The 13643-nt window shown below is 46.5% G+C and overlaps 1 protein-coding gene across 1 annotated transcript; it reads right to left on the bottom strand.

Moving 5' to 3' along the window:
* Positions 1-4849: 4849 nt before the first annotated feature.
* LOC113036300 (probable G-protein coupled receptor 171) lies at positions 4850-13359 on the bottom strand. Its single transcript, XM_026192545.1, is given in 6 exon segments — positions 4850-5848; positions 6093-6221; positions 6352-6561; positions 7676-7853; positions 7855-7916; positions 13181-13359. Coding segments are annotated over 6 exon segments (1146 nt in total). The 5' UTR covers positions 13220-13359; the 3' UTR covers positions 4850-5320.
* Positions 13360-13643: the final 284 nt, after the last annotated feature.

Genomic DNA, 13643 nt, shown 5'->3' on the forward strand with positions numbered 1-13643 from the left:
TTTGACTTATTTAGGAGATGAGGCTGATCTTTAAATCAAAATAAACTAATAATGTATACCGTGTATGTGGTTGGTCTCTAACCACATAAACAAAATCTAGTTGGACAAAAGAGCTAGCGCTAATGTTCCCCCTCGTCAGATTCCAGAAACAACCAGATATTCGTCATGGTTACTCAGTCCATCTTTCACATACATACTACTGTATCTTAATAACTGTACTGTTCCCACAGTGCACCGACACCTCTGTCCTCCTCCCTGTTGCTCAGGTGATGTCAGTGATGGGGGATGACTGGTCTCCCTGTTTCAGAACAAAAACCCAGCTGACTCACTGCACAACCTTCACCGTGTGTGTGTGTTTAGCTCCATATCTGGGAAGTGAGCTAATATCAGTCTTCAGGGTCTAATTTTAAAGTAGTGTGTTTTATTGCAACACCAAGGACGCAGTGAGCCCATACAGTCTCCCTCTCACACTCAGTCCTGATGTTTCCTATTCGGTGGGTCCACAGAGACCCAAGCCGGGCCACACTCAGCCAGCTGGACACAGAAATCACCAGGAATCATCCACGGCTGATGAATTCATCATGGAAAAAAATCAGTCTGACAACAACAGACGCCTCAAAGCACTTTCTATTGTAAGGTAAAGACCGTAAAATATTACAGAGAAACCACAACAATTAGACAACCTTCATTAGTGAATACTTGGTGACAGTGGGAAGGAAAAACTACCTTTTAACAGAAAGAAACCTCCAGCAGAGACTGGTCGAGGGTGAAGGGAGGAAGACAGAACAAAGACACGCTGTGGAAGAGAGCCAGAGATAATAATAAGTAATGATTAAATGCAGAGATGTGTATAAACACATAGTGAGTAAAGAAGAAACACTCAATGCATCATGGGAATCCCCGGCAGCCTACGTCTATTGCAGCATAACTAAGGGAGGATTCAGGGTCACCTGGTCCAGCCCTAACTATATGCTTTAGCAAAAAGGAAAGTTTGAAGCCTAATCTTGAAAGTAGAGATAGTGTCTGTCTCCTGAATCCAAACTGGAAGCTGGTTCCACAGAAGAGGGGCCTGAAAACTGAAGGCTCTGCCTCCCATTCTACTTTTAAATACTCTAGGAACAACAAGTAGGCCTGCAGAGCGAGAGCGAAGTGCTCTAATAGGCTGATATGGTACTACAAGGTCATTAAGATAAGATGGGGCCTGATTATTTAAGACCTTGTATGTGAGGAGCAGGATTTTGAATTCTGGAGTTAACAGGAAGCCAAAACAGGAGAAATCTGCTCTCTCTTTCTAGTCCCTGTGAGTGTATGAATGTAGACAGACTTGTAACTGATCTCAGGTCAGCAGGTGGCTTGTTCACGTTAGCGAGCTGGTTATCAGTGCCATCATCGCTGCGGCTGAGTCTCCACCCACTGAATGAAGCATGTTTGGTGCTCCTTCCTTCACAACCAGCGCATCTCTGCAGCCGTCCTTACTGTGGAGAGTTTGTCGGCCATTGTTGCCTTTAATATTTTTTATTTTGTTCTGACCTGATTAAAGCCCGTGTCCATGTTGAAGCCTCCATTTAACACAAAAGAATAAACTATTATTATTTTATCAGATCAGAGTTTGTTTTTTTTCTTTGAGGCCTTTATTTCATTTAACGACCGTCCCAACTGCAGCAGCTGCAGCTCCAAGTGCAAACAGCAGGACGCTGTCGCCAGGCAGATCCTCGGCTCGTACCCTGTTATCAAGCCCCACTGCAACTGTTGGCCCCGGCCTCTGCCCACTGTCTCCACAGTGCATATTTGAAATGGTGAGGCAGGGAGGAGCATGGCAGAACACATGGCTGTGCACTCTCTGTTATCAGCTCACATGTCCTCATAAAGCACAGTTTTAACTCAGAGCCTCCTGATTTGGGTGAACTGCCTTCAGAAAACTTTGACTCGACTCCAGGATCAAATATTTAAGCTCAGAGGCTGAAAAACGGAGCAAAGCACCAAACCTGCAGTTCTTCTAATGTCCACCGGAGGCTCCAGCAGTGAGTCCGTCAGTGTTTACTGGGCCTGTGTCCTGTCTGTTCGCTGTCAGCATCATGTGACAAGCAGCTCATATCTGCTGAGGTGTCCACAGCTGTCTGGGCATCTCCGACTTTGTTAGCGACATTTCTGCGATTCCGGAGAACGAGAGGGAATTTCAGAGGTGACAGCAGCTCATAGTTTGTTCTACAGAGACACGGACGCTCATCTGCTGGATGTGAAAGGCCTTCAGCGTGTGCGACAATCTGCTGACAGATGTCAGCTGTGCCTCTCTGTGTCTGTTATCACTGCTGTGGCTGTCCACATGAGCCAAACCCCCAAAACTCCAACAGCCACCAACAAGATCGCTGCCTGTGATTGGTGTTCCATGGGTGACACAGACTTTTGAATCACTTTATTCAGGAAATTCACAACCGTGGGATAAATAAAGTCCATCCTTCATCATTGTCCTCACCTGTGTATCCGTTTCATGGCACAGGTTGGAGCCTATCCCAGCCTTCAGTGGGTGAGAGGTGAAGTTCACTGTGGACAAGTGTTCAGTCCGTGACAGGATGGACAGATGAATTGTGTAGGAAAGGAACATTTTCCACAATCTTAAAATAAGCATTTTTTAGTTTAAAAAGCTGAAATAGTTACAAATGTATCCAAATATTAAAGCTACAAATGAGGATACATCTGCAGTACTGTAGAAGTGTTCTTACTGGAGGCAGATGACGTCATAACCTACAAATAGCTGTTCTCAGCTTTAATCCGTATATTACATGTTTGTTTATAATATCAGCGTTAGCCATGTATTATCAGTGAGACGCCATCTTTAATGACGTCTCCTGTAGGCAGCTCGGTCCTCGTGTCTTCACGCACGTCTCCTGAATGTTTTAGTCTAAATGACGCGTTTCGATTACGTTTCGTACGCTAACAGAAATGCAGAGAGATTTTTAGAGACAAGCTTTATTTTCACTCTTTAATGTTCAGTCTGTAATCTGTATTGGCCACCGTGAGGCTTGTTTAACCATTATTATAAGCTGCTGTAGATAATTTCATACGTGCAGTCAGAAGGTCAGGCCCTGGATCCACTCCATCAGGTCAGGAATGTGAACGGCTGCAGGAGCTCCATCCTCCTGCTTACAGTATCGTAGGGAGATTGTTTTTAATCTTAAACTACCAAAAAACTTTCATTTGTTCACAGAAAATGATAAAAATGATGTCAGCACTCAGGACCAAATCCTGCAGTTCCTCTGATGTCCACCAGAGACTTCAAAAGGACAAACATGTTTATGATGTTTGGTCTCCAACGTTAACTTCACCTTTAAAACTCAACTTAAATTGTATTAAAGCCTAACGTTTGCGTTATTAGAGGTGTGGCCTCTGACAGGTGGATGGGGACACAGGTAGCTCTAGCTGCTAGCTGTGTGCTAGGCGTCACCTCAGCTAACTGGAGTCCCTGAACTGGACCTGTGGACCGTGTTTGTGCTGTTGGAGCCTTTTTAATGACATCATCTGATCAAAAATATGGCTGCTGTGAGGTTACTGTAGTAACAGACCATTTATGGTTGGCTGGTACTAGCAGGAGCTTGCTAGCCAGGCTGAGTAGCATTAGCTAATAGCATATGCGCTTAAATCAGTTACCGTCACTGTGTCGGTGATTTGGGAACAGTCTGTGGTAACAACTACAAACACTGACTTTGAGCGCTATATAAATACAGGCCATTTACCATTTACTGACTAAGCTACAGAAACCAGAGGTAAGTTTATTCATACTTAAAAGCCTTATTTGTCTGTTATACTGTTTCTTTTAGTCCTGGTTCCAAGGCTCCTCCTTTTCCAGGGTCCATTTTCCTTTGGAGATATTCAGTTGTCCTTCTGCTTCAAGGTAAAGTTGGGCAAATCGATATTATCGGCACTGGTATTGGTATCGGTTAACGTGAACATCATTTCCTGAAGCAAGATTAATATGAGTAAGTATGAGTGAAATAAGAAAAAGCACATGCCGTTCACTTTAATCACTAACTCGTTTGGTCCATTGTCATCATCTTCTTCCTGAGACAGCAGCACTCTGACCTGACCTCTGTGTGAGGTCTGTCACTCATCGCGGTGCTGATGCACGCTCAATTATCCAGGTAAGTAAATCCCAAAAGGTTGATTCTGTTCATCTGGACGTTTTCAGTGGGAGAAACATTTTGTCATCATCAGGTGACGTCTTCAGTCTCAGCTGACTGCAGGTTTCCAACATTATAAACAGGACATTTGCACAATGACTGAAACCAGCAGCACTGAAGGAACGTGAGGGAAAGACCATCTCTGAATGGAGGAGGGGGCCTAAGGGTACATCTGTCACCATCCTACAATGCTGTGATTGCAGCTTTTCCCCAACTCTCTGTGAATGGTACTCATGGTTATTGATCAGTGGTCATGAGAATATGTATATTAATGATCATGAACTGACCTCCCAGCCCGTTGTTCATCAGTGCTGCTGGTTTCAGTCATTGTTCAAATGTCCTGTTTATAAGGTTGAAACATGCAGTCAGTTGAGACTGAAGACGTCAGCTGATGATGATGAAACGTTTCTCCCACTGAAACCTCCAGATGAACAGACTCAACCTTTTGGGATTTACTTACCTGGATAATTGAGCATGCATCAGCACCGCGATGAGTGACAGACCTCACACAGAGGTCAGGTCAGAGTGCTGCTGTCGATGGTGTTCGATTTCAGAATATGGCTATTGGCAAAAGACTTCTTCAATAAATGTTCCCAAGACACACTTTAAGTACATCGTCATCACAGTGTTTAGATTCTGCTTTCTGACCTGTTGTCATGACATTAAAAATGTTTTTTGTTGTGGTATTTAGCTTTAATAATTGTGTCCTCTGTTGAAAAAGACAAGCGGGATATCATAAGGTTCTATAAGGTGTTTCAGTTGAGGAGCACTGTGGTGGACACTGGTTACTGCTGCCCTCTGCTGGTGACAGACGCTCACAGCACTTAAAAGGACCAATCGGGTTTGTTCTCTTTGTTTCATCTTTATGAATCAATAATAATATAAAGTTACAGTCTATGTAACAGCATCACAGAGTTTAATCATTTCACCTGTTAGTCTTCATTTTATTAACACCAGTCACACTGATAAAAACTGAACAGTGAGTAATAATCTATAAGTTTAATAAGTCAAGTTGAATCCTGTTGCACATGGAGGAGCATCTGTAAGTCTTTAGTCCATGTTTGTAGTCTTTCAAGAGAGCATTTAAGCTAACAGTTTCCAGTCATTGTGCTAAGCTAAGTACCATCCTGGAGGAGACGGTGTGGTTAGCATGCAGCCTCTTGCTGTGCAGAGGTCGCCGGCTGCATCATTTCCTCTGCCGCCTCCTCCTTTGCGTCTCTGATGGCGTGGTTTCCGAGGCAGGGAAACAGCTTTCTGATGGTGTGTCTGAACGGGGCGTTAAGGTAGAAGAAGATGAGCGGGTCGAAGCAGAGGTGGAGCACGCTCAGCAGCAGAGTGGACTCCTTCCCCAGAAACAGCCGCTTCTTGGTTTCACAGTCTGTGATGAGTTTGGTCTGGGCCAGCGTGTACGGCGTGCGGACCACGTGGTAGGGGACGAAGCTGAATACATAGGCCAACGCCACAGCCGCCACGCTTGCCGCTACCCTCCTGGCGTTCGCCCAGAGTTTGGGGTCGCTGCGGCTGCGCAGGAGCTTTTTGACAGCCAGGGTGCTGGAGATGAGCGTGGCGGCGGAGGCGTTGAGGAAGAGCGCCGTGCAAAGGAAGACCGTGAGAGCGTGCCAGTGAAGGCTGATGTCCTCCTTCAGAGAAGAGCAGCTGAGGTAGGTCTGCTCCTGCAGGAGCAACAGAAACACACCAGTCTGAGGCACAGTGTCACCTCCTTCTGCTCAGAGGACAAAACAGCAGCAATTTCCTAATGTTGTAAACCTGCTCAACATTTGGCAATAAAACCCTTTCTGATTCTGATTCTGAAAACGTCTCCAATAGCCGCCGCCGGCCTGCATGGTGCACTTTAGACATGTGAATCGTGCACCTCCAACGGTCACAGAGGCTTTATTGTCAGGACTGTTGCCTTACCGTGACCTGTTTTATTGGCAGGGCCATGTTGGGCACCATGATGAGCAGCAGCAGCAGCCAGACGACCAGCGACAGCAGCCGGGCGAAGCCGACCTCCTGCAGCCGCAGAGAGCGCACAGTGTGGCATTCCTGCAGGAGGACACTCACATTTTTGTTTCTGATGTCTGAAAACGATTTCAATCTAAACACATAAGAAAGACCGCACGGTGCGTGGTGCCCACTAACCAGAGCGCTGCTTTTGAACATTTTTGGAGAGTACCTGCAGGTAGCGGTCCGTGATGATGAAGGCGAGGAAGGCGATGGATGCGTAGAGGCTGATGTAGATGGTGACGGCGCTGGCCTGGCAGTGGAACACCATGAGGTTCCACGGCGCCACCCCGAGGTCCTTCATGATCTTAAAGGGCAGCGCGAGCAGGAGCAGCAGGTCGGCCACCAGCAGGTTAATCAGGTAGATGCTGGCGCTCTTCTGCTGAGGGACACAAAAACATCTAAACATGGACACGGACTCAGATCATCAGCTCTGCTACTACAGCCACCTGTGCTGCAGCTGCCTTAATACTATCTAACCAGGTGAGTGTTTAAAATAAACTTCATGCATTTGTTGTGAAGCAGTTCTGTTGGACCTTTGAACATGCAGGACTGTGGGGACTGACTCACTGTCGGAGCCTCCAGTGGACATTAGAGGAACTGCAGTTCAGGGGAAAATTAATAAATTCTAACAAATGAAATTTAAAATGACCAAAAGCTCTTTGAATTTGTCCAGAACCTGTAGTTTGGGTAAGGTAGGAGTACTTACCCCACACTGGGGTAAATGTGTGTTTAAGGCTGTGCTGAAGCGTCTTATGCCCCATTTTCATTAGTACCTAATCGGATCGACTTGGCAACCGTTCGCCACGGTTTCCAGGGTTTTCCATTAGGTCATAGTCCCTGCTCACCCAGGCAGGTACTAAAATGTGACATCATCAGACTGCGTGCCACATATTGGCCGGTCAGAAGCGCCACTCGATGAGTCATGAGAGCGTCTCACTCGCAAAAATTAAAACTGTCATTTTTTAAAACTCGGCAACGAAGGAAAGCAGCAGGTTTATTCTTGCCTCGACGTCCTTTCTTGTAGCGTTCGTATCGCATGATTATGTCGCTGGCCACACAGATGCGTTGCTATGACGACAAGCACGCACACTGGGTTGTAATGGAAAACCGGTTGATCTGAGTAGGTACTGATGCAAAAGGGCTTTAAATCTGCCTTCTTTTTGTCCACATCTCCATCTGAGAGCTTTGAGCTCAGAAGAGTCAGAGGCTGATGGACGATTTCATTTTAAAGCTTCATTTTTAAAACCTCGACTATATCTTCTTCTATGTCCGAGGAAAAGAGAAGCTTACAGTGAGTCACGGGGTCAGAGAAATCCTCATTCCAGCTCATTTCACCATAACTGACCACAAATCCTCTCATCACTTCTTCTTCTCTTATCTAATACGTGCTCTTCAAGCACCTTTACACTGTCATGTGACACCTCGCCACAGGACATTCGCCTCACTTTTCACCTCGTGTGTGACCTCGGGTCATCTCGAGTCGTCCTGCCTACCTTGGCTCTGGGGCTGCGGATGAAGGCCCACACTGACACCAGATTTCCAGGCAGACTGATGATAAAGATGAGGATGTAGACAACTGTGAAGGGTCCCATCTGGTCGTTGACGATGCAGGGCTTCTCCTCCGGAGCGCCGCCGGTGCTGAGATTGGTGGCAGGAGTCATCGTGAGGTGGCGCTCGTCGGGAGGTGAAAGCAGAGAGGCTGCAGGGCTGCTCACGGCGGCATTCACTGTCGGCCTGAAAACAGGAAGAGGATCCACTCCAAAGATTAAACCACAAAATCTCATTTGTATTACAGCGTCGGATGAATTCATCTCGCTCTGTAGAAACGCAGAGAGATCGATCGAGCACACGTTAAAAATGCACAATCACATGTTTTTATCTGTCTGCACTGAAAGTGTTGCAGTCAGTTTAAACACACTGGTTTCATTTCTTTCCCAGCACCTGCAAAAAATGTTTTTATTTCATAAATTATTTCACATATTTGGCAGTGGATTCATGAGAAGCATGAAAAAGGGGCCAGTTTAGGTACAGGTGCATAGATGTGTAGGCGGGCATGAATGTGTTAAAGGGTCGGTGAGAAGGAAAGCGTGTAGGTCGACAGGGAAAAGTGGAAAGCTCTGCCGTAGGAGGGAAGCAAAGAAGAAGCAGGAAGGTTTGAGGTGGGAAGGAGGTGCTGTAGCTGCTGGCACGAGCCAATGAGAGTTTATCCTTTTAAACTGTGAGAGGTCATCGGCCAAGCAGGGGGCGGGGCTCTGAGAGATCCCGGCGTACACAAGTGGTTCACTCAAACTGTTACATGCAAGTTTGCAAATCTGCAGCAGCTGTGACACACACACACACACACACACTTGTTTTCATATCTTAGTGAGGACATCTAACTGACACGATGTTTTCCCTAGCTGCTCACCCTAACCATCAAGAATGAATGCTAACCATAACATAACTGTCACCCTGACACTAAAACCACACTCTGAGTCTCAAACATGCCTTCAAACTTGTGGGTATGGGGATTTTGTCCGCATAAGGGCTGTTGGTCCTCACAAAGATATGTAAACATGGTACACACACACACACACACACACACGCACACACACACACACGCACACACACACACACACACACACACACACACGCACGCACACACACACACACACGCACGCACACACACACACACACACACAGACACACACACACGCACGCACACACACAGACACACACACACACACACACACACACACGCACGCACACACACAGACACACACACACACACACGCACGCACACACACAGACACACACACACACACACACACAGAGAAACAAACACATTGAAATCAGAGCAGCAGCACAGACACGTTTCTCTGCACAAACATTTACTCAACTTTAGAAGAATTTAAACAGCTGCTGCTGTAAACACCACGTGCTGATCAGCCACACACAGTCTCATCTGATCTTAACTGACATGTGTCCGTGTCTGTGTCCGTGATGTGACTCTGTGTCTGTGATGTGACTCTGTGTCCGTGATGTGACTCTGTGTCTGTGATGTGTCTGTGATGTGACTCTGTGTCTGTGATGTGTCTGTGATGTGACTCTGTGTCTGTGATGTGTCCGTGTCTGTGACTGTGATGTGACTCTGTGTCCATGATGTGACTCTGTGTCTGTGATGTGACTCTGTGTCCATGATGTGACTCTGTGTCTGTGATGTGACTCTGTGTCTGTGATGTGATGTGTCTGTGATGTGTCTGTGATGTGACTCTGTGTCTGTGATGTGATGTGTCTGTGATGTGTCTGTGATGTGACTCTGTGTCTGTGATGTGACTCTGTGTCCGTGATGTGATGTGTCTGTGATGTGTCCGTGATGTGACTCTGTGTCCGTGATGTGATGTGTCTGTGATGTGTCTGTGATCTGACTCTGTGTCTGTGATGTGTCCGTGATGTGACTCTGTGTCCGTGATGTGTCTGTGATGTGTCTGTGATGTGACTCTGTGTCTGTGATGTGTCTGTGATGTGACTCTGTGATGTGTCCGTGATGTGTCTGTGATGTGTCTGTGATGTGACTCTGTGTCTGTGATGTGTCTGTGATGTGTCTGTGATGTGACTCTGTGTCTGTGATGTGTCTGTGATGTGACTCTGTGTCCGTGATGTGTCTGTGATGTGTCTGTGATGTGTCTGTGATGTGTCTGTGATGTGACTCTGTGTCTGTGATGTGTCTGTGATGTGACTCTGTGTCTGTGATGTGACTCTGTGTCTGTGACGTGTCCGTGATGTGACTCTGTGTCCGTGATGTGTCTGTGATGTGACTCTGTGTCTGTGATGTGTCTGTGATGTGACTCTGTGTCTGCGATGTGACTCTGTGTCTGTGATGTGTCTGTGATGTGGCTCTGTGTCTGTGATGTGTCTGTGATGTGACTCTGTGTCCGTGATGTGACTCTGTGTCCGTGATGTGTCTGTGATGTGTCTGTGATGTGACTCTGTGTCCGTGATGTGACTCTGTGTCCGTGATGTGTCTGTGATGTGTCTGTGATGTGTCTGTGATGTGACTCTGTGTCTGTGATGTGTCTGTGATGTGACTCTGTGTCCGTGATGTGACTCTGTGTCCGTGATGTGTCCGTGATGTGACTCTGTGTCTGTGATGTGTCTGTGATGTGTCTGTAATGTGACTCTGTGTCCGTGATGTGACTCTGTGTCCGTGATGTGTCTGTGATGTGTCTGTGATGTGACTCTGTGTCCGTGATGTGACTCTGTGTCTGTGATGTGTCTGTGATGTGACTCTGTGTCCGTGATGTTACTCTGTGTCTGTGATGTGACTCTGTGATGTGTCTGTGATGTGTCTGTGTTGTGACTCTGTGTCCGTGATGTGTCCGTGATGTGACTCTGTGTCTGTGATGTGTCTGTGATGTGACTCTGTGTCCGTGATGTGACTCTGTGTCCGTGATGTGTCCGTGATGTGACTCTGTGTCTGTGATGTGTCTGTGATGTGACTCTGTGTCTGTGATGTGACTCTGTGTCTGTGATGTGTCTGTGATGTGACTCTGTGATGTGTCTGTGATGTGACTCTGTGATGTGACTCTGTGATGTGTCTGTGATGTGACTCTGTGTCTGTGATGTGTCTGTGATGTGACTCTGTGTCTGTGATGTGTCCGTGATGTGACTCTGTGTCTGTGATGTGTCTGTGATGTGACTCTGTGTCTGTGATGTGTCTGTGATGTGACTCTGTGTCTGTGATGTGACTCTGTGTCTGTGATGTGACTCTGTGTCTGTGATGTGTCTGTGATGTGACTCTGTGTCCGTGATGTGACTCTGTGTCCGTGATGTGTCTGTGATGTGACTCTGTGTCTGTGATGTGTCTGTGATGTGACTCTGTGTCCGTGATGTGACTCTGTGTCCGTGATGTGTCCGTGATGTGTCCGTGATGTGACTCTGTGTCTGTGATGTGTCTGTGATGTGTCTGTGATGTGACTCTGTGTCTGTGATGTGTCTGTGATGTGACTCTGTGTCTGTGATGTGTCTGTGATGTGACTCTGTGATGTGTCTGTGATGTGACTCTGTGTCTGTGATGTGTCTGTGATGTGACTCTGTGTCTGTGATGTGTCTGTGATGTGACTCTGTGATGTGTCTGTGATGTGACTCTGTGTCCGTGATGTGTCCGTGATGTGACTCTGTGTCTGTGATGTGTCTGTGATGTGACTCTGTGTCTGTGATGTGTCTGTGATGTGACTCTGTGTCTGTGATGTGACTCTGTGTCCGTGATGTGTCTGTGATGTGTCTGTGATGTGACTCTGTGTCTGTGATGTGACTCTGTGTCCGTGATGTGACTCTGTGTCTGTGATGTGTCTGTGATGTGTCTGGGATGTGACTCTGTGTCTGTGATGTGACTCTGTGATGTGTCTGTGATGTGTCTGTGATGTGTCTGTGTTCAGGGCACTTTCTCCCTGCAGTTAAACAGACTTGAAACAGGAGCTGACACAGAAACAGGTTTACAGCCGACGGCTTCAAACACTCAGCTGCACTAAATTTCCTCTCACGCTCACAGTGGAAATCCAGCACGCCTACAATCTCAAACTCACAGGTTTTTGTCAATAAGTTTTGAAATCAGAGGAATCATCATGAAGCGCCCTGTTTGAAGTTTGTTAGAGCGTCTGGTTTACCTCAGATCTCTCACCATCTAAACCCTGAAAACGAGCAGCAGCTACTGAATCCTCCCGATGTGCCGACACAGCTGCTCCCAGCTGGTTTCAGGTCTTCTTCATCTTCTAACAAGCTCCCCTCAAACTTGTTATTTATGATGTTTGTAGATGTTTTCTTATCGTGAATCATTTCCTGTTATCTACATTATTATAAGCAGCCACAAACCAGATGAACTGCACATCTTATAGAACATTAAACCAAAAGTTCTGGTTTTGAGGCTCCATACATCAGCAGTTGTTAGCAAAGCATTTATGAATGTAACCGTCACGTAAACATAAAAAGGCTGAGAAGCTGCTTTCTATGTTTACATACGAGCCTCTGACCTCTGAGCATTTCTGCTTTTTCAGAAACAGCAGCGAGCTGTGGCCGAGCCCGAGGTGTGAGACGGGCACACGCTGACGTGCAGGATGTAAAATAAGCTCTGTGGTCGCAGCAAACCTGTGTGAAGCAGGAAGTCAGAGAAAAGAAAGCTCGCGATCACGGGAGCTCATTTTCATGTCGAAGACACACAAACCGATGCAGATTCTGTGATGACAGCTGCAAACCATCAGCACGTATCCTGTCCTGGTGATAATCCTCTCAGAGAGGATCAGCAGGTAAGAAACATCCTGTAACGTCGAGTCAGGATCACAGATCTGCTGCATTTAAATGCAAAAACATTTCTTTTTGATCCCATCAAACCACCGAAGCTGAACTGAGCCAACCGCTGCGAGCTGCACACATGAAACAAGTTATTTCCACCTGCTTCTGCAGAAAAAGTCACATTTTAATTTTCACAAATCCGCCTTCCGTAATAAAACATCACTTGTGTCATATTTTGACTTCCAAAGAAGAGGACCGTTGGTCAGCCTGCTCACGTCCTTCAGTTTTCCTCACTCTGAAGGTGATTCTGTCCAAAAACATTCACTTTCTGCTAACGCTTAGAGCGCGGCGTCCTCCCTCCACGGCGCTCGTTTCTTAACGGTAACTAGACGTTAGAAGTTAAAGTAGGGTGACCAAGCGTCCTCTTTTTTTGCACTTGTTGACTTCTTGACTTTCACCATTCATTAACAGCACAGAAAAAGCATCATTTAGATATGTTAAAATTTTCTTTAAACGAAGTTTATCAAAGTCCTTCGTGACTGGGCCAAGTGTCCTTTTTCAAAATATGGTCACCTGAAGTTAAAGCCCGGCTGAAGCGGCTGAACGTGGTGGTTGAAAGTGATGCTATCAGGAGGCCGCTGCTCGCTTCACGCCCCAAATCAAAATGGAGGATGCCAAAAAGCACCCCGGGGCGCTATGATGCCCCCAACACTCGCAGAAATGTGTTTTACCTTAACAGTTTTTCCCATGAGGGCCTCATTCGTTCTCATAGGTGGAACAGGAAGTCCTCGAAGTTCTCAGCCCAAACCAGGAGAACGTGGCCTCCAACACGATCTGACTTCCTCTCTGTCTGTGGCTTCACCTGAACACTGGCTTTTGTTCAAGCCTCGGAGGAGAGAGCGCTCGTCTTCAGGACTATTTTCAGCGGCGGATGAATCCACATTCTGTGAATATTTGTGGCAGAAGGACGACGCATGTGCACCCAAGTGAAAATAAACTGCGTTGCATTTTTCGTCCAAATAAGGAAAATAAAGCAGGAAAATTTAGACGAAGGAAATCGTCTGTACTGAGTCACACAAACTGGGGAAAATCAGCTTTACAGAAAGCGACACTGGGGGTTTAGCTTTCTTTGAAAATGAAGAGTCATCTAAAGGTCATGGCACTCAGACACCAGGGTTTGGGACTAGAATTTCC

Source organism: Astatotilapia calliptera, chromosome 14 (assembly GCF_900246225.1).
Source record: "Astatotilapia calliptera chromosome 14, fAstCal1.2, whole genome shotgun sequence".
Lineage (NCBI taxonomy): Eukaryota > Metazoa > Chordata > Actinopteri > Cichliformes > Cichlidae > Astatotilapia > Astatotilapia calliptera.